This window comes from Oncorhynchus mykiss, chromosome 17 (genome assembly GCF_013265735.2).
Source record: "Oncorhynchus mykiss isolate Arlee chromosome 17, USDA_OmykA_1.1, whole genome shotgun sequence".
In the NCBI taxonomy this organism is placed as follows: Eukaryota; Metazoa; Chordata; class Actinopteri; order Salmoniformes; family Salmonidae; genus Oncorhynchus; species Oncorhynchus mykiss.
In genome coordinates this window covers 84,849,842-84,871,453 of record NC_048581.1, presented here as the reverse complement: position 1 = coordinate 84,871,453, position 21,612 = coordinate 84,849,842, and the positions used below count along the sequence as shown (strand labels likewise).

The following is a 21,612-nucleotide window of genomic DNA, read 5'->3' as shown; positions in this document are numbered from 1 at the left end:
GCAAGTCAGTTAAGAACAAATTCTTATTTACAATGACTGCCTACCAAACGCAAAAGACACCCTGTGGGGAAGGAGGCTGGGATTAAAATAAATAACATATAAATACCGGACAAAACACACATCACGACAAGAGAGACAACACAACACTACATAAAGAGAGAACTAATACAACAACATAGCATGGTAGCAACACAACCTGGTAAGCAACACAGCCTATAAAATGACTCTTTTTTTCTTCACAAACTGGTAGAGCCTATATAAAGATGTCCCAACAGCAGAGTCCCAACAGCAGTCCCAACACCTTAGCACTGCTACACCTGGCTATCAGAGGAGCCTTGTCTGGCAGCAAAACAGTTAATTCAGCCTAATTTACTGCCTTTAAAAAGATGATATGGCTGACAAATATGGTTTCTACTGACAATTGAGATGTACTAACTATGGCATAAGGGGATGACAAGCGGATAAGAGGCAATCAGTCATTTCAATTAAGACATTAATGAGCGAGCTAGGACAGATGTAGTCAATATAACTATTTGTTCAGCACTTTTGAAATGTACAGCGACATAATTCAGAACATGGGCTGTTCTTACAGTGGCACACCAAGTCAGAACCTTAGGATAAATGAAGGGGGCATAAAAAAAGACTGAAAGCTCTTACAAATTTTTTTTTTTTTTTACATTTCTCTAAAACAGGTTACAGGCCACATGTGCACCACCAAGTCAGAACAGTAGGCGAAATTAAGAGGTGAAAATAGACCAAATTATTAGGGTGAGGCACATGGGCTGGTAACAGCTTACTACACAACATACACTTAGTGTTACTTTGTTAGCTACAGTATAAATATCTCCCTGGCATATTACATGATTTATGCAGCAGCATACAATACATTTTTGAACTCACCTTGTTGTGCTGTGCTCACTTGAACAGGAAGGTGGCACGGCGGTCCTTAATGGTCAAATTCTGTCATAAAACTTTCATCAAAGACTGACATTCTCTGGATTTATGGTGCTTTCAAGACAACTGGGAACTCAGAGAAAAAAAAGCTTGAATCATGATGACGTCAGTGATCTTCAGGTCATAGCTCTAGAAAGAGGCCCATGTTCCCAATTTACAATTCCAAGTTGGATGAAAGTTCAAAACATATTTTCCTAGTCGTAGCTCATTTTCCCCCCAAGTTCCCAGTTGTCTTGAACTCACTAAAGTCTGATTTTGCAGTTCCGAGTTAAGTTGTTTTGAGAGCGGCACAAATCATGCTTCACTGACATCATGGCCAATGTTTAATGTTTATCATTATAAACTAGGAAGAGACCCTTAATCAAAGACTTGAGACCACAAAGCCACTCCACTGAATAGCAGGCTAATGATTGTTTTGCAATGCTTGCTGTTAGCCACGGACTCCTTCCAAACCACTCGTTGAATTTGTGATTTCCAACTTGTGGTAATGTTAATGTCCAATGGCCGATGAGCACCGATACATTTTATCTATAATTTATCTTCATATGACAAGGATTAAAAATGATTTGACAGTAGATTGTCAACTTGATTCATGAGGACTGTTAGCAAAGATTTTGAAAGTATGATGTTGACATGATCAGTCCAATCAAAGCTACTGTCCATATCACGTGATTTGACGTCATTGTATCTGTGGCCAATGACCTTGAGCCTTCTTGGAAGGGCGCTTCTAGTGTAACTATGGCAACACCCAAGGGGCTTGAATTTATTCGAGCTCTACCCTTAGACTTGGCGGTTTGCAGCCTTGGATAGGAAAAGTACATCAATTATCTCAAGGATGGGATTTGGGCGTTGGGTAATCTGATCCTAGAGCTGTGGTAGGGCATCTTCTGCCGCCATCTCAACCACTTTTCCCCCCTAAAATTTTTTTTTTTTTTTTAAATGCAGGCATATTGGCTGCTCAAAATACACAGGTCCCGGAAAAGTGCAGACAGCTTTGCCATAAAACCCTATTCCACAAATCTTTGACAAAGTAGAGAATTAAAATATGTATGTAGCTACAATCATAGACATTTCAATTGCTTATCTGAGTTCAAAACAACAAATGTAAAAGCAAACATATTTTAGAGGACTTTATTTCTTTCATGTAAACCAACATGCCTGGTCTTCATTTCTGTTTGACCATTTGGAACTTGAGTTTACAGAAGCATTCAAATCCATTATGACTTCAGCACCAACTGAGTTTTATTGTTGTGCAGGTGTAGAGTTAAGTTATTGTATTCTAAATATGGGTAAAAAAAATAAATATATTTTTTAAAAACACCCACAAAATTCCTCCTTACATGTTAGAACGATCAACATGTCCCTTTGTTCTAACATCAGGTCAGAACAGAACATTCATTAACAAACCAGGAATATTTGACATTACCACTGTAAAAGCATATTAGAACTGACTCTGGCAACATAACACAATTGTATTGAGAATGCAAACTGGCATGGTTTTTGGAATGCATACATCACACTGTAGCATCTTCCTTTCCTTGACGTATCGCCCTCGACAACACAAGTTGTCACCATAGAAACAAGACAAAACATTCTGGTCAGGTTTGCACAGATTACACCTAGTCCTGGATTAAAAACACAACATATCAATAGTACAGTGTTAAACTTGATCTGCGTACAGGAAACCGTCCCTTAGAGTTGGTAGCAGAGGCATTTGATCTCCTCAAGGGTTATGATCTAGAATATATACTGGACATCCCAGGCTGTAAGTACCACTGACAACAAGTACCATTGTTTACAACCAAATTAAAAAACACATTCATCTCTCTATATACACATCAAATAAATAATACATTCTCTCCATACGTCAAACATAGCAGACATTTCCATAACATACTGGAGGCTATAGCAGTACAGAACATTTAACCAAAACACTTATTATTTAAATACTTAGTTTCACTCTTGGGAGAGAATGCAGAATATTACTGGAGGGCCCGGAGCACGACCCCTCTCTTCTGTACAGTATGTGCGTTAGAAAATGCATTCATTGTTGAGGTCATAACACTCTGAGAACACAGACATTTTGTGCTGGCAGAGGGTCAGACTTCTGAGGCACCGAAGAACAATCCATTAGTAATATTCCGTGAGGAATCGTACGTTTCTTATCCGTTTCTTCTTCCCAAAGTCACAGTTTACTCCCCCCCCTTGTCAGTGACTTCACGCAATAAATATATGTCACGGTCAAGTATGAAAAACCCCAACCACGCCTTACCATTCTTAGTTTAGGTGCAGCTTTACGCAGGGAAGACGGTATTAAAATGCAGCATGTTGAACCTGTTCTTGTTCTGTCTGTTATAGGTGATTGCATGAACCGTCCTCTATATTTGACACGGTCCCTGAGGCTATAGTACTACTGCATGCTGATAACATGACCTGCTCTAGTCTCAAACTTGGGCACAGAGCAACTGAGAATAGATTCTACTCCAACAGACACTGCATTTGAGATGCTCCTCGCCTATAAAATGTTTAAAAAATATATATATACTAGGATTACCGTTGTTCCCTTCATTTCAGTTAGTACTTAAATAATAACAATAAATACAGTACTTAAATTGTAATCAAACTTGTAGATCTGATTCCTGTCCAGTTGATGAGAATCAGACAAGTCTAAAGGGAGGTGGAGTCTAAAGGGAGGTGGAGTCTAAAGGGAGGTGGAGTCTAAAGGGAGGTGGAGTCTGTTCTGACGCAGGAGAAGAACAATGTCCCCAGGCTGGTCGTTGGGAACTTAGAGGTATCATTTCTCTGCAGTCATAGCAGCAGCCATGGGAGGCCTTATGGTGCCGCGGGCGGCGGCTGCCAGCTCTTCGATCTCTGCATTTAGCTTCCTGATCACCCACTCCATCGCCTCACGACCCTGATGGAGGAAGAGGAGAGGAGACAAATTAGAAGTTGCTTTTTTTAAATATATTTTTTAAACGATATAAATGATCTCAGATTTCAAAAGGACATAGCCTGGTCCCGGATCTGGTTGTGTTGTATAGCTCCGATGGAAGTTGTCATGCCAAACACAAGCATAGGTGTAGGCTATACAGCACGAAGAGATCGAAGACCAAGCTATCATGGACATCATGAGGTTTTTTTCAAACTACATGAAAATACAAGAGTTCCTCTAACCAGCCATCTGAGTAGGTGAGGTGAAGACAGAGATCACGTACCTTGCCTGCGTTTGCAGAGATGGTGCTAGCCATAACTCCCTCCAGGTAGCTACTCAGACTAACCCCTTTGACTGAGATGAGAGCTTCTTGAGTCAATATCGTCCTGCACAGACAAGAGTGGAGAATTTGTCTAAAAATATATATATATATATATATATATATATTCATGTAATGCATGTATCCTTTATTTAACCAGGGAAGTGACATTGGAGATTGAAATCTCCCATTTTAAGTAGCCCCTGATACACTGTAAGCATGGAACAGAGTTAGTAAAGCCTTCCTTGGTTTGACTGTACTTACTTCTCTGCGTCATCAGGATGTGGTCTGTATGTAAGCTTCTCATCCACTGACACCATGTTAGTGAATGTGATCTGCAGAGAGAATCATAGAGGCAGACAGCATTAAACACGTTCGGGGGTTTAATGGAATATACACATTCACTCTAAATTACTGTGAACTATACTGAACAAAAAATATAAACGCAAATTGTAAAGTGTTGGTCCCATGTTTCATGAGCTGAAATAAAATATCCCAGAAATGTTCCATACGCACAAAAACCTTATTTCTCTTATTTTTGTGCACAAATTTGTTTACCTCCTTGTTAGAGAGTATTTCTCATTTGCCAAGATAATCCATCCACTTGACAGATGTGCCATATCAAGAAGCTGATTAAAAAGCATGATCATTACACAGGTGCACCTTGTGCTGGGGACAATAAAAGGCCACTCTAAAATGTGCAGTTTTGTCACAACATTATGCCACAGATGTTTTGAGGGAGCGTGCAATTGTCATGCTGACTGTCGGAATGTCCACCAGAGCTGTTGCCAGAGAATTGAATGTTAATTTCTCTACCATAAACCGCCTCCAACGTTGTTTTAGAGAATTTGGCAGTACGTCCAACTGGCCTCACAACTGCAGACCACGTGTAACCACGCCAGTCCAGGATCTCCGAATCAGTCTTCTTCACCTGCGGGATCGTCAGAACAGCATTTCTGTCTGTAATAAAGCCCTTTTGTGGGGAGAAACTCTTTCTGATTAGCTGGGCCTGGCTCCCCAGTGGGTGGGTTTGGCTCCCCAGTGGGTGGGTTTGGCTCCCCAGTGGGTGGGTTTGGCTCCCCAGTGGGTGGGTTTGGCTCCCCAGTGGGTGGGCCTGGCTCCCCAGTGGGTGGGTGGGTTTGGCTCCCCAGTGGGTGGGTTTGGCTCCCCAGTGGGTGGGCCTGGCTCCCCAGTGGGTGGGCCTGGCTCCCCAGTGGGTGGGTGGGCCTGGCTCCCCAGTGGGTGGGTGGGCCTGGCTCCCCAGTGGGTGGGTGGGCCTGGCTCCCCAGTGGGTGGGTGGGCCTGGCTCCCCAGTGGGTGGGTGGGCCTGGCTCCCCAGTGGGTGGGTGGGTTTGGCTCCCCAGTGGGTGGGTTTGGCTCCCCAGTGGGTGGGCCTGGCTCCCCAGTGGGTGGGTGGGCCTGGCTCCCCAGTGGGTGGGTGGGCCTGGCTCCCCAGTGGGTGGGTGGGCCTGGCTCCCCAGTGGGTGGGCCTGCCTGGCTCCCCAGTGGGTGGGCCTGGCTCCCCAGTGGGTGGGCCTGGTTCCCCAGTGAGTGGGTGGGCCTGGCTCCCCAGTGGGTGGGCCTGGCTCCCCAGTGAGTGGGTGGGCCTGGCTCCCCAGTGAGTGGGTGGGCCTGGCTCCCCAGTGAGTGGGTGGGCCTGGCTCCCCAGTGGGTGGGCCTGGCTCCCCAGTGGGTGGGCCTGGCTCCCCAGTGGGTGGGCCTGGCTCCCCAGTGGGTGGACCTGGCTCCCCAGTGGGTGGACCTGGCTCCCCAGTGGGTGGGCCTGGCTCCCCAGTGGGTGGGCCTGGCTCCCCAGTGGGTGGGCCTGGCTCCCCAGTGGGTGGGCCTGGCTCCCCAGTGGGTGGGTTTGGCTCCCCAGTGGGTGGGTTTGGCTCCCCAGTGGGTGGGTTTGGCTCCCCAGTGGGTGGGTTTGGCTCCCCAGTGGGTGGGCCTGGCTCCCCAGTGGGTGGGCCTGGCTCCCCAGTGGGTGGGTTTGGCTCCCCAGTGGGTGGGTTTGGCTCCCCAGTGGGTGGGTTTGGCTCCCCAGTGGGTGGGTTTGGCTCCCCAGTGAGTGGGTGGGCCTGGCTCCCCAGTGGGTGGGTTTGGCTCCCCAGTGAGTGGGTTTGGCTCCCCAGTGGGTGGGTTTGGCTCCCCAGTGGGTGGGTTTGGCTCCCCAGTGGGTGGGCCTGGCTCCCCAGTGGGTGGGTTTGGCTCCCCAGTGGGTGGGTTTGGCTCCCCAGTGGGTGGGTGGGCCAGGCTCCCCAGTGGGTGGGTGGGCCAGGCTCCCCAGTGGGTGGGTGGGCCAGGCTCCCCAGTGGGTGGGTGGGCCAGGCTCCCCAGTGAGTGGGTGGGCCTGGCTCCCCAGTGGGTGGGTTTGGCTCCCCAGTGGGTGGGTTTGGCTCCCCAGTGGGTGGGCCTGGCTCCCCAGTGGGTGGGCCAGGCTTCCCAGTGAGTGGGTGGGCCTGGCTCCCCAGTGAGTGGGTGGGCCTGGCTCCCCAGTGAGTGGGTGGGCCTGGCTCCCCAGTGAGTGGGTGGGCCTGGCTCCCCAGTGAGTGGGTGGGCCTGGCTCCCCAGTGGGTGGGTTTGGCTCCCCAGTGGGTGGGTTTGGCTCCCCAGTGGGTGGGTTTGGCTCCCCAGTGGGTGGGTTTGGCTCCCCAGTGGGTGGGTTTGGCTCCCCAGTGGGTGGGCCACCCCTGCCCAGTCATGTGAAATCCATAGATTAGGGCCTAATGAATTTATTTCGATTGACTAATTTCCTTATATGAACTGTAACTCAGTAAAATCATAGAAATTGTTGTATGATGCGCTTATATTTTTGTTCAGTACAGAACAAGGTAGACCTTCCATAAATATCAAACCATTTGGCTCATTACATTCAGGGTTCCTCAGTTCTCAGACACACTCATCTGCTATTGGAAATGAGACCAGGACAGCTTCCAGGGTTTCAGGTTCTTCAACACAGCATGTTTTGTAAATGGTTACATGTCTGGTCTTGTAAAAAATTAATGCAACAGCCAGGCTATAGTCTACAACATGCCACCTACGAAACAGATATACACTGAGTGTACAAAACTTTAAGAACACCTTGGTAATATTGAGTTGCACCCCTACCTGGGAATGAGATTGTGAGAAACAGCTTCTTTTGAGGCTAAATAAACAGTCACCACTATCCAGCCTCCACCACGTAGCTTGCCCTGAACCTTAGACTGGCTAGGCGGCCAGCATCCCGGAGTCTCCTCTTCACTGTTGACGTTGAGACTGGTGTTTTGTGGGTACTATTTAATGAAGCTACCAGTTGACGACTTGTGAGGCATCTAGTTTGAGAAACAGACAGTCTAATGTACTTGTCCTCTTGCTCAGTTGTGCACCCAATCCTCTTTCTATTCTGGTTAGAGACACTTTGTGCTGTTCTGTGACGGGAGTAGTACACAGCTTTGTACGAGATCTTCAGTTTCTTGCCAATTTCTCGCATGGAATAGCCTTAATTTCTCAGAACAAGAATAGACTGACGAGTTTCAGAAGAAAGTTCTTTGTTTGTGGCCATTTTGAGCCTGTAATCGAACCCACAAATGCTGATGCTCCAGATACTCAACTAGTCTAAAGAAGGCCAGTTTTATTGCTTCTTTAAATCAGATCAGTTTTAAGCTGTACTAACATAATTGCACATATGTTTTCTAATGATCAATTAACCTTTTAAAATGATAAACTTGGATTAGCTAACAAAATGTGCCATTGGAACACAGGAGTGTTGGTTGCTGAGTGGGCCTCTGTATGCCTAAGTAGATATTCCATTAAAAATCAGCCGTTTCCAGCTACAATAGTCATTTACAACATTAACAATGTCTACAGTCTACACTGTATTTCTGATCAATTTGATATTTTAATGGACAAAATGTTTTGCTTTTCTTTCAAAAACAAGGACATTTCTCAGTGACCCCCAACGGTAGTGCACATAGTCACTGAACACTGGTAACTCTAATAATGTTTACATACAGTTTCCCACTTTATATGTATACTGAGTGTACAAAACATTAAGAACACCTTCCTAATATTGAGTTGCGCGCACCCCCTCCACCCTTTGCCTTCAGAACAGCCTCAATTCATCAGGGCATGGACTCTACAAGGTGTTGAAAGCGTTCCACAGGGATGCTGGCCCATGTTGACTCCAATGCTTCCTACAATTGTGTCCAGTTGACTGACAGCCCTTTGGGTGGTGGACCATTCGGGTTACACACGGGAAACTGTTGAGCGTGAAAAACCCAGCAGCGTTGCAGTTCTTGACACAAACCGGTGCGCCTGGCACCTACTGCCATACCCTGTTCAAAGGCACTTCAATATTTTGTCTTGCCCATTCACTCTCTGAATGGCACACACACAATCCATGTCTCAATTATCTCAAGGCTTAAAAATCTTTCTTTAACCTGTCTCCTCCCCTTCATCTACACTGATTGAAGTGGATTTAACAAGTGACATCAATAAGGGATCATAGCTTTCACCTGGATTCACCTGGTCAGTCTGTCATGGAAAGAGCAGGTGTTCATAATGTGTCCTACACTCAGTGTATGCCTCAATGTCAACAAGTATTATATACAACATTATGCTGAAACCAGAAAAAGTTTCAGAACTCACATTTGAAGATTGAAGCTCGAATGTCTTTTCAATGGGGTCCACTACAGAATGCTCCTGGATGTATGTGCACGTCTGTGTTCTGCCAATGATCTGGAATGAGAGAGAACAGAACCCACACGATCAAAGCACCGGACCCGGCCCTGTTTAGTGTCATTCAAATGTCCTGACGGAGTGTCCATCCTGCACTGATCTCAACATGTATCAGACGGTTTCCTTTGTGCACTAGCTAGGTATATAGGACATGTCTGTGGACAAGTCAGATAGTGCTGGATCTAACAGATTGGTTAATCTGGTTTCTCAGTAATCTACTGTACACTTGGCCTCCACTCAACAGTCCACTCATTTATAACATTGTTATTTTCTAAAGGTCGTCATATTTACTGTCTCAGAAAATTGGCAGTCTCAGATTCCCCGACGATGTCAATGCCCTGTGAGTGATTTTGACCGGTTTATGTGCTAGACTTTTTAAATTTTTTATTTAAAGGACTTAGCAGTGATATTAACAGCAATTTTGTGACCGCCTGCCCCAATCTACACAATTGCTATTAATATCACTGCTACCCAGACTTTTTGTGACCACGTGCCCCAATCTACACAAAGTCTGGGTAGTAGAGTTAATCTAGGATCACTTTTACCTTTCAGATCATAATAATCGGGGGGCTAGGGCCAGTCTGTTATATCTGGAGTATTTATCCTGTCCCCTGTGTGAATTTAAGTACGCTCTCTCTAATTCTCTCTCTCGGAGGACCTGTGCCCTAGGACCATGCCTCAGGACTACCTGGCCTGATGACTCCTTGCTGTCCCCAGTCCACCTGGTCGTACTGCTGCTCCAGTTTCAACTGTTCTGCCTGCGGCTATGGAACCCTGACCCGTTCACCGAACGTGCTACCTTGTTCCAGACCTGCTGTTATCAACTCTCTAGAGACAGAAGGTGCGGTAGAGATACTCTGAATGATCGGCTATGAAAAGCCAACTGACATTTACTCCTGACTTGCTGCACCCTCGACAACCACTGTGATTATTATTATTTGACCCTGCTGGTCATTTATGAACATTGGAACATCTTGGCCATGTTCTGTTATAATCTCCACCCAGCACAGCCAGAAGAGGACTGGCCACCCCTCATAGTCTGGTTCCTATCTAGGTTTCTTCCTAGGTTCTGGCCTTTCTAGGGAGTTTTTCCTAGCCACCGTGCTTCTACACCTGCATTGCTTGCTGTTTGGGGTTTTAGGCTGGGTTTCTGTACAGCACTTTGAGATATCAGCTGATGCAAGAAGAGCTTTATAAATACATTTGATTGATTGATGGATGTATATGGACATGGGGAATCTGATCCTAGATCAGCACTCCTACTATGAGAGGCTTTTTGAATTAAAGCCCAGGAGACAGTGTCCTGTCAATGATTTGGCCGGTGGAGGAGCAAGACTGTCAAAGGACTCTGTCGACCTTCCCTCCCAGGATCCTTACCAAAAGGCTCTCGTCACAGCACCAGTTTCTGGGGGCTAAGATTAAAGGACCAGGCAAGGGAGGAGCACAGTGATTAATGCTTCCATAGTACTAGACCATGGGTCAGATCAGAGCTCTGGAGATGACCTAATTTTAAAGGAAAAATAATAGGAATATTTGCCCCCCCAAAAAACTGAAGAATAAGATGTGTATGAACTGTCATTTTAAAACTGAAGTTAGTCTACTTGGTCAATAAATGAAGATGAAATTAATCACCTAATCTTTTACAAATCCTTTGTAGTCATATAATAGTCGTAACTGTAATCTTGTGGCAATTTGCATATGCAGCAAAGAGTAAACTAATTACGTACAGTGTTTAATAGCTACACCAGACAAGAACATGGTGATTAGACTGGAAACCATTCAAAGCAGCTCTGAGTAGGCCCCTCCTTCCACCTGTTACAGCAGGCCCCTGGCAGCATAGGTCAAGGTCTGCCTGTTGCATCACTGATAAGAGGGTTGTGTTTTATAGGGGTAGCTCTGTACTGCGCAGACAGGATTGTGTTTTATAGGGGTAGCTCTGTACTGAGCAGACAGGATTATGTTTTATAGGGGTAGCTCTGTACTGCCAGGACAGGATACTAGGAACAGGAATGGTACCAGCTTGTTCAGGACAGCATGTGCCAGACATAGAGCAATGCAGTCTCGTGCCACGGCTAGCGGTGGGCAGCGAGCCTGCTACTCTTACCCCCCCTACTCCCCTACCTCCAGGAATAGCACCCTACGGCTGGGAGTATTGGGGGCCAAGGTCAACTACTGCATAATGGAAGAGGCATTGCCTGGCCTGACGCAGAGTGTGTGAGAATGTGTAACTGAGATATGGCTGTGAAGCTAGGCTATGAACTCGAGTAACACTGAAGCTGGGGGTACTAGGAGCAGTCTACCAGGTAGGAGTCTCAAACCATGACACCCCACATTTTTTCCGTCACACAGCAGTTGAAAGGTTTGAAGCAGCAGGTCAAAAGTTAAAAGATACGTCAAGCTTCATAAAATGAAAGTACAGCAAGACGGTATTTGCGCGATAAACATTTAATGTTCTATTTCTAGGGCTATTGCAGAGAAAATGCTGAACGAAAAGTCTAGTATGACACTCAGACTGCTTACTATTATGTTGCTAAAGTAGAATCTACTGTGTTAGGTTCTGTCTTTCATTCTGATCTATCTAGAGCCTGTATACCTCTGCGTGTTTGAATTTCTATAAAAATAACAACAAACACTTACCGACTTGACGATGGAGGGCAGGCCCCACTCAGCGCTCAGCAGCCTGTTGCTGTGCAGGCGTCCCCGTGTGTCCACACTACGGTCCAACACATCCACCCCAAACACACTGGGGTTCATGGGGTTGGGGTACTTCTGCATCGCAGCCTTGGTGACTGTCTCCCAAGGATGGCTGTGGAGGGGAGAAAGAGTTTGCTATCAGCATTCAATTTATATTACGCACGTTTTTACTGATATCCACATGGCAGTCAGACACTGAAATACATGGATAATAAAACACACACACACACACACTTTAACACTGAAGTTGAAATCACAAGTGCAATTCATAACAATATGTATATTTATTTAAACACTTGTGTGGATGAAACAGGTGCCGTTTAGCGCTATGAACATTCGTCTATTTATGTGCCACAGCCTCTACGAGTTGATTAATATCCATCGATGCAGTGAGCAGGACATGGGGTAACATGCTCTGATAACAGATATGAAAGTCTAAAACCTCACTGGTTTAATTCAACTCTGTCTACATAGCAGCTGAGTGTCATCCTTTTTTTAAAACTGGTGCTTTGACTTGTAAAATAGCCTAAATGTATCCACGGATGGATTCTTTCTCGATGAAGAATCTAGGTTGCATCGGAGGAGGCAGAAGCCATGTGTTTGCGGTGTGACGCATCAACTACTAGGGGAAAGGTTGCTACTACGACGAGCTGGTTACGCAATTCCGCTGCAATCTGAAACTGACCGCTAGAAGCTGCTGAGTTAAAACATTCAGATGCTGTTTAACTGATACAAACTGCCAGGGTCAGGATTCTCAGTCATTGAAATAACTAGCTAGTTAACTTTTGCTGACTAAAACCCAAATCCACATGGGATCCAAGTTACAAATCGTGAAGTTGAATTCTTACGTCAGTTAATTCAAGACAAAATCGAATACTAAGCGAAACAACAGGAACAAATCAATGAATAGATAGAAATCTGGCTACTCACTTGAAAATGTGTTCCGATGTCCAGATCTTCATGGTCGGTGAGATGGGGAGTTTAGGAGTGAATCCGCCGGTGATTGCAGTCACACTGTTGGGAAAACCGCCCACGTTCAGAAAAGACCCAGCGCAAACCCACCCCCCACCTACGACGCGCAGTCATGGGACATGTGTTTGTGTGGCGCACTTCCGCCGCATTCCCCTGCGTTGATTGACAGCGGTCGACAACGCACAGACCAAGTGGAAAACAAAACGCACGCGCCTACTAGACATGATGTTCTTCTGGCAGGCACAAGTTTTGGCATGTTGGCGTGTGCATGTTCTTTATATCAAACGCAAATTTGAATAACGTCCTATGAGGTCGACTTACTGTTGAATCCATTTTTATTCATTGAATAAATAAACACATGTTAATAGTAATGTTTTTCAACGATGAGTTACTTTCTCTCCTAAATAGGATCTCTATCCTCTAGCTCAGCGGTGGCAAACTCCTTCCATGGAGGACCTAGTGTCTGCATGTTTTCGGTTTTTCCTTTCAATTAAGACCTAGACAACCAGTGAGTGGAGTTATTTACTCATTAGTGACCTTAATTCATTGATCAAGTACAAGGGAGCAGGGAAAACGCTGCAGACACTTGGCCCACCTTGGGATGTGTTTGACACGTCCTCTAGACCATTCCACTTTCCACATAGGATCACAGTATAGTAAAAGCAACTGGACAATGTTTACATTTATCCCCTTCAGTGAGGTTACATAACTAATCACTCAATGTGTGTCCAACCTTGATCCTGAGTAAACATGGTCTTGGATGTGGTGTCCTCTGAGTATAGAGCTACTGCAGAGATGACTGAATGCTAGGTCATTATCCTCTGGTATGGATTATATCATTTCCTTCTAAGCTACATTCCTATCACATGAGGTTGGTTGGCGGCACCTTAATTGGGGAGAACGGGCTCGTGGTAATGGCTGGAGAGGAATAGTTGGAATGTTAGCAAATACATCAACACCATGGTTTCCATGGTTTCCATGTGTTTGATGCCATTCCGTTTGCTCCATTCCAGCCATTATTATGAGCTGTCCTCCCCTCAGCAGCCTCCACTGAGGCTACATGGCCTTTAGTCCATAGATTAGTCTCTGTCTTCAGGTGGCACAGTTCATGGGTCTTTCAGCCTGATCTGAGCATATTATCACTGTACAAAAAGGGGAATTCCTCTGCCTTGTCAAATGGTCTTATCAAGCTGGACAGAGACAGTCACAAGTAATCTCTCTCTGTCAGATGGGAGGAGTGGGAGGGAATTATGTGCCAACTGTCCTCACTGACTGAGTTCTAGCTACTGTATGTTGTAGCGTTTTTGGGGCTTTAAAACCAGGCCTAGGACATTGTTCCTTGACAATAATGTTTGAACTTGGAATAACCACACAAAATAAGCACACAGATAACTATTGTTATAATGGAGAATTTTAATAATATAATACAAATGGTTCACAATATCACACTGAATACATTGCTAAAATTGCTGAGGCACAAAATAATTAACAAATAGAACATTATACTCCCCTTTTAAATACAGCTTTTAAAAATGTGCATATGATCTCAATCAAGTTTGGGAAATCTGGTAGTCTACATTACAACATTGACAGAATTTGTTATCTATATTTGTCAGACAGATTCTTCCGTGATCTATTCAGTTTCATAAAACACATCAAATAGGCCTACATCAGTATACAAATGCAGACAATTGACACTGCATTGCCGCTCTCTATTACCACACTGAACATTTCATTAAACAGGCAATTATCCTGATATCTCCTTTGGACACTATGACTCAAATACTAGAGTAGGGCCAGAAGTTTTCCCTGACCTCATGACCTGACCTGGAAAAACTCTGGGCCCTTGTTATAAACTATCAGGAAAAACTCTTGTTGAAGCTTCCAGAAACTTCCAGCCTTGCTGCTCAGAACCGAGAAGACAGTGACAATATGATTATTCCACACAACATATGATGCCACATCTACTCAGCTATAGTCTCAATGGTTTCAATAGTCTCTGTCACAGTCTCCATCGTCGTAACTTCCGTACTCTGAACTCTCGTTGCAGCCGGTGAAGCCGACTCTTCCTCAGCCACCTCCTCGGGCCCCCAACCCTCCTCGTCAGCCTTGGCATCCTGGTACTGCTGGTACTCGGACACCAGGTCATTCAGATTGTTCTCTGCCTCTGTGAACTCCATCTCGTCCATGCCCTCGCCAGTGTACCAGTGCAGGAAGGCCTTGCGCCTGAACATGAGCGAGAACTGGTCTCCTACGCGACGGAAGATCTCCTGAATGGCCGTGTTGTTGCCAATGAAGGTGGAAGCCATTGTGAGCCCCCGAGGTGGGATGTCACATACGGATACTTTACAGTTGTGAGGGATCCAGTCCACAAAGTAGTTGCTGTTCCTCTGTTGCATCATCAGCATCTGCTCGTCCACTTCCTTGGTGGACATCTTGCCACGGAACATCCCAGCCACGGTCAGATAGCGCCCTCTTCGGGGATCGCAGGCGGTCATCATATTACGGGCATCAAACATCTGCTGGGTGAGCTCGGGCACGGAGAGAGTGCGGTACTTCTGGCTGCCGCGAGCTGTGAGAGGTGCAAAGCCCGACATGAAGAAGTGGAGGCGGGGAAAGGGCACCATGTTGACAGCTAACTTCCTCAGATCGGCGTTGAGCTGGCCTGGGAACCTCAGGGAGGTCGTGACTCCGCTCATGGTCATGCACACCAGGTGGTTCAGGTCACCGTAGGTCGGGTTGGTGAGCTTCAACGTACGGAAGCAGATGTCATAGAGAGCCTCGTTGTCGATGCAGAAGGTCTCATCCGTGTTCTCTAGGAGCTGGTGGATGGACAGCGTGGCATTGTAGGGCTCCACCACGACGTCTGACACCTTGGGCGAGGGCAGGACACTGAAGCTGGTCATGATGCGATCGGGGTACTCCTCACGGATCTTGTTGATGATGAGGGTGCCCATGCCGGACCCCGTCCCGCCACCTAGGGAGTGGACGAACTGGAAGCCCTGAAGGCAGTCGCATCCCTCGCTCTCCTGACGCACCCTGTCAATCACGGTGTCCACAAGCTCTGCTCCCTCTGTGTAGTGGCCCTTGGCCCAGTTGTTCCCAGCACCAGAGTTTCCTATTCCAAAGAAACCGGCAGAAAGATAATTGTGCCCATCACGTTAGTGCAACTAACTTACATTGTAAATAAGGAAGTTCTCCAGCGATTTCTGAACATTTACTGCGATATCCCAAGAAAAGCGATATATCCCAAATATAAATACAGTAAAATATGCAACCTTCAAGGTGTAGTGCATTCAATGAGTTGGTCTGACAGGAATCTGTGATGTCATCGGCCTCCCCCCTTGAGGAACAATAAAGGGACCTATACTGACCCGGACCACCTATTGAGATGTGCCTTTTGTGAAGTTAATCGTGTGTTAAATGAGTTGAAAAGGAGACTGGAGTGCCCCTTTAAATGTAAAAAAGTGAAATATCCCTTTAAGATACAATATGCATATTACAATAGTGTCAAAAGAGTATCATTTTTGAGTTTCCATCATCATCAATTAGATTTACCCGTTTCTGTCATCAATAACTTTGATTAGATGTACCGTTTCTGTCATCAATAACTTTGATTAGATTTACCCGTTTCTGTCATCAATAACTTTGATTAGATCTACAGTTTCTGTCATCAATAACTTTGATTAGATGTACCGTTTCTGTCATCAATAACTTTGATTAGATGTACCGTTTCTGTCATCAATAACTTTGATTAGATGTACCGTTTCTGTCATCAATAACTTTGATTAGATGTACCGTTTCTGTCATCAATAACTTTGATTAGATGTACCGTTTCTGTCATCAATAACTTTGATTAGATCTACTGTTTCTGTCATCAATAACTTTGATCAGATCTACCGTTTCTGTCATCAATAACTTTGATTAGATGTACCGTTTCTGTCATCAATAACTTTGATCAGATGTACCGTTTCTGTCATCAATAACTTTGATCAGATGTACAGTTACTCTCACCATGTATAAAGTTATCTGGCCTGAAGAGAGCTCCTATGCGGCTACCCCTGACACTGTCCATGGTCCCTGGTTCTAGGTCAAGGAGCAGGCCCCGGGGAACATATTTACCACCTGAAAGAACAAATAAACATGTCATAAATGATTTGCATTTGGTCCAAGATAATATATCATGATAGTCCTGTGGACTGAAGAACGCTCTTCATTTTTCCATAATGTATCCATTTTTCTTACCATTTGCCTCGTTGAAGTAGACGTTGAGCCTCTCCAGCTGAAGAGGATCATCCCCCTCATACATTCCTGTAGCACTGATTCCATGCTCCTCGCTGATCACCTCCCAAAACTGTAAAGACATGATGGATAGATGTGAAGACATTGATACATAGTAAAGCTAAAACACAGAACCAGGGACAACTCAACAGGTCAAAAGGCCAGGAAAACCTCAGGCCCTTATGATAACTCCCCCAGACCCCAACAGATGCCCCAATACACACATTATGATGACGTGTGAGCCGTCCATAGTGGTGAACTGTAGCTAAAATCTAACACATCATACAGTTGCTCTTGCTTGTCCTCAGCAGCAGCCATGATAAAAATGTCCCACCCTTCAATGTACCAGCCTTTTTCCACTTCCTTCTTATCTCTGAGCAGAGTGCCCTTTGGGGAACTCCCTGTCACTCACACTCAACAACCGCAACAGCAGGCAACGTGCCAGCACCCAATGACTTGCTCAATATACACTATTTCAAACATTAAATATATATATTATATATATTATACTAAAGAGAATGCCAATTGGTTTACATGTATAGGTATGTTGTGCTTTACTACTCTGAATAGTATATGAAAGGCATCAACATTATCATCAAGTAACATACCCTACTGTACCAGTTTCTAAGTCTCATTGCATGGAAATAAAATATATATATTGTATTTTCAGTGGAAGTATATATACTGTATTTATTATATATATATATATATACTTCCACTGCAAATACAATATATATATATATTGTATTTGCAGTAGAAGTATATCTATTTTATTTCTAGTGGAAGTATATATACTGCATTTGCATTTGAAGTGTATATATATATATATTGTTTTTGCGGTAGTATATATACTGTGATTGGAATCAAGATAAGCATAGAGCTAAAGCATTATAGTGTTTAAGAAACACATTTAATCCATCTGAATATACAACATTTAATTTATCAACCCTTCGGTGAATAAAAAATACATTTAACCCCATTGAATATAAACTGTTAATTTATCAACCCTTCCGTAAATAAAAAAAATACTTTTAACACCTTCTTTGAATATTAAACTGTTAATGTATCAACCCTTCAGTGCATAAAAATACATTTAACTCATTTGAATAGTAAACAGTACATTTACCTTAGAGCCTATCTGATTTCCACACTGTCCAATCTGTAGATGTACAATTTCACGCATGATGAGCGAGCTAGAGACTGCTAACACACAAGGGCATCTGACATGACACTGTCTCCTCCCCAGGGTTTTATACTGCAGAGGGCATCTGATGTCACTGCTGTCAGGGTGACACCCAAACCACCAGGTCACAGCATGTAATATCTTTTTGACTTTCATTTCATTTGCATTTAACACAGTACGGGGGCAGCAGGGTAGCCTAGTGGTTAGAGTGTTGGACTAGTAACCGCAAGGTTGCAAGTTCAAACCCCCGAGCTGTCGTTCTGCCCCTGAACAGGCAGTTAACCCACTGTTCCTAGGCCGTCATTGAAAATAAGAATTTGTTCTTAACTGACTTGCCTAACAAAAAATAAAAGTACGATTGAATGTTGATGTGCTGAACAAGTATAATGCTTCAGCAAGTATACAGTGCCTTGCGAAAGTATTCGCCGCCCTTGAACTTTGCGAACTTTTGCCACATTTCAGGCTTCAAACATAAAGATATAAAACTGTATTTTTTTGAGAAGAATCAACAACAAGTGGGACACAATCATGAAGTGGAACGACATTTATTGGATATTTCAAACTTTTTTAACAAATCAAAAACTGAAAAATTGGCCGTGCAAAATTATTGATGTGCAAAACTGATAGAGACATACCCCAAGCGACTTACAGCTGTAATCGCAGCAAAAGGTGGCGCTACAAAGTATTAACTTAAGGGGGCTGAATCATTTTGCACGGCCAATTTTTCAGTTTTTGATTTGTTAAAAAAGTTTGAAATATCCAATAAATGTCGTTCCACTTCATGATTGTGTCCCACTTGTTGTTGATTCTTAACAAAAAAATACAGTTTTATATCTTTATGTTTGAAGCCTGAAATGTGGCAAAAGGTCGCAAAGTTCAAGGGGGCCGAATACTTTCGCAAGGCACTGTATACAGTGCATTTGACTCTGGGGATGCTCTCAAGCCTTAACGGTCCCCTAAATGGATGTAACTAGTTTTGTACAATCTCAGAAATAAATTGGAATCATTTTTTTTAACTTTATAAAAGTTTTAAACCTCTTTCAGAGAAGTTATTGTTTGGCTGTAGATTATCCACAGCGTCTTCGCTCCAATAGTTTGCAAAGGAAGGAGGAATCGGATATATATACATATGGTACCCCAACCACAGTTGAGTGATCAAGGAGGGATGGGATATATATATATATATATATATATATATATATATATATACACACACACACACACTACATTGTAGAATAATAGTGAAGACATCAGAACTATGAATGACACATATGGAATCATGTAGTAACCAAAAAAGTGTTAAACAAATCCAAATATATGTTATATTTGAGATTCTTTAAATAGCCAGCCTTTGCCTTGATGACAGCTTTGCACACTCTTGGCATTCTCTCAACCAGCTTCATGAGGTGGAAAGCATTTAAATTATTAGGTGTGCCGCCTTAAAATGTAATTTGTGGTATTTTTTTCTAATCAGTTGTGTTGTGACAAGATGTGTGTGTGTGTGTGGGGGGGGGGGATAGCCCTATTTGCTAAAAGACCAAGTCCATATTATGGCAAGAACAGCTCAAATAAGCAAAGAGAAACGACAGTCCATCATTACTTTAAGACATGAAGGTCAGTCAAAACGTAACATTTCAAGAACTTTGAAAGTTTCTTCAAGTGCAGTCGCAAAAAGCATCAAGCGCTATGAAGAAACTCTCTCATGAGGACCACCACAGGAAAGGAAGACTTAGAGTTACCTCTGCTGCAGAGGATAAGTTCATTAGAGTTACCAGCCTCAGAAATTGCAGACCAAATAAATGCTTCACAGAGTTCAAGTAACAGACACATCTCAACATCAGTGGAGACTGCATGACTGCATGATCATGCCTTCATGGTCAAATTGCTGCAAAGAAACCACTACTAAAGGACACCAATAAGAAGAAGAGACTTGCTTGGGCCAAGAAATACGAGCAATGGACATTAGACTGGTGGAAATCTGTGATTTGGTCTGGAGTCCAAATTGGAGGTTAGAACACTTAACCAGCATGGCTACCACAGCATTCTGCAGCAATACGCCATCCCATCTGGTTTGGGCTTAGTGGGACCATCATTTGTTTTTCAATAGGACAATGACCCAACACACCTCCAGGCTGTGTAAGGGCTATTTGACCAAGAAGGAGAGTGATGGAGTGCTGCATCAAGATGACCTGGCCTCCACAATCACCCGACCTCAACCGAATTGAGATGGTTTGGGATGAGTCGGACCACCGAGTGAAGGAAAAGCAGCCAACAAGTGCTCAGCATATGTGGGAACTGTCTGGTTTGCTTAATACAATGACTTTGATGTATAGTATTTACTTTTACTCAAGTATGACAATTTTGTATTTTTTTTCTACCACTCTACTTAAGTACATTTAAAACCAGATACGTTTCTCCTTTTACTCAAGTAGATTTTTATTGGGTGACTTTCTCTTTCACTTTTAGTCATTGTTCTTAATTTTTTTCCCCCCTAACCACTCCTTCCCTTAATTGGAGTAAACGAATGTCACTCGAGTCATTTTCTATTAAGGTATCTTAACTTTTACTCAAGTATGACAACTGAGGACTTTCTCCACCACTGCATAGGACCCCAACCACACTTGAGTGATAGAGTAAAGGAATGCATACAGTGTGTTATACAGGGCTTTCGGAAAGTATTCAGACCCCTTCAATTTTCCATATTTTGTTACTTTACAGCCTTATTCTAATAATGGATTAAATCGTTTTTTTCCCTCATCAATCTGTACACAATACCCGATGACAAAACAGAAACAGGTTTTTTAGAAATGTTTGCAAATGTATAAAATATAAAACACATTAAAGGACACCAATAATAAGAAGAGGCTTTCTTGGGCCAAGAAACGAGCAAAGGACATTAGATCTGTGGAAATCTGTCCTTTGGTCTGATGAGTCCAAATGTGTCATTTTTTGTTCAACCGCTGTGTCTTTGTGAGAAGCAGTGTGGGTGAACAGATGATCTCCGCATGTGTATATTTCCCACCGTGAAGCATGGATGAGGTGGTGTTATGACGTGGGGGTGCTTTGCTGGTGACACTGTCAGTGATTTATTTAGTACTCAAGGTAAACTTAACCAGCATGGCTACCACAGCATTCTGCAGCGATACGCCATCCAATCTGGTTTGGGCTTAGTGGGACAATCATTTGTGTGACCCAACACACCTCCAAGCTGTGTAAGGGCTATTTGACCAAGGAGAGTGATGGTGCTGCATCAGATGACCTGGCCTCCACAATCACCCGACCTCAATCCAATTGAGATGAGTCGGACCGCAGGGTGAAGGAAAAGCAGCCAGCAAGTGCTCAGCATATGTGGGAACTCTTTCAAAAGTGGTGGAAAAGCATTCCAGGTGAAGCTGGTTGAGAGAATGCCAAGAGTGTGCAAAGCTGTCGAGGCAAAGGGTGGATCCTTTTAAGAATCTCAAACATGAAATATATTTAGATTTGTTTAACACTTCTTGGTTACTTTTTGTTATTTCATAGTTTTGATATTTCCACTATTATTCTACAATGATGAAAATA

The 21,612-nt window shown here is 44.0% G+C and overlaps 2 protein-coding genes across 3 annotated transcripts; both read right to left on the bottom strand.

The window, feature by feature from the left end:
* Positions 1-2,071: 2,071 nt before the first annotated feature.
* Positions 2,072-12,769, bottom strand: LOC110494766 (PRELI domain containing protein 3B). 2 transcript variants are annotated; one of them, XM_021570097.2, is made up of 6 exons: positions 12,549-12,769; positions 11,562-11,730; positions 8,835-8,924; positions 4,470-4,540; positions 4,170-4,272; positions 2,072-3,868 (listed from the first exon to the last, which is right to left on the bottom strand). In XM_021570097.2, the coding sequence occupies exons 1-6, from the start codon at positions 12,578-12,580 to the stop codon at positions 3,749-3,751; spliced, it is 585 nt and encodes a 194-aa protein (XP_021425772.1). In that variant the 5' UTR covers positions 12,581-12,769; the 3' UTR covers positions 2,072-3,748. The 2 variants fall into 2 exon arrangements, with proteins under 2 accessions (XP_021425772.1, XP_036806719.1); XM_036950824.1 differs by lacking the exon at positions 12,549-12,769 and adding an exon at positions 12,066-12,235.
* Positions 12,770-13,984: 1,215 nt separating this feature from the next.
* Positions 13,985-18,129, bottom strand: LOC110494765 (tubulin beta-6 chain). The gene is made up of 4 exons (XM_021570096.2): positions 17,998-18,129; positions 16,836-16,944; positions 16,605-16,715; positions 13,985-15,708 (listed from the first exon to the last, which is right to left on the bottom strand). Exons 1-4 carry the CDS (start codon positions 18,052-18,054, stop codon positions 14,555-14,557), a joined length of 1,431 nt encoding a protein of 476 aa, XP_021425771.1. The 5' UTR covers positions 18,055-18,129; the 3' UTR covers positions 13,985-14,554.
* Positions 18,130-21,612: the final 3,483 nt, after the last annotated feature.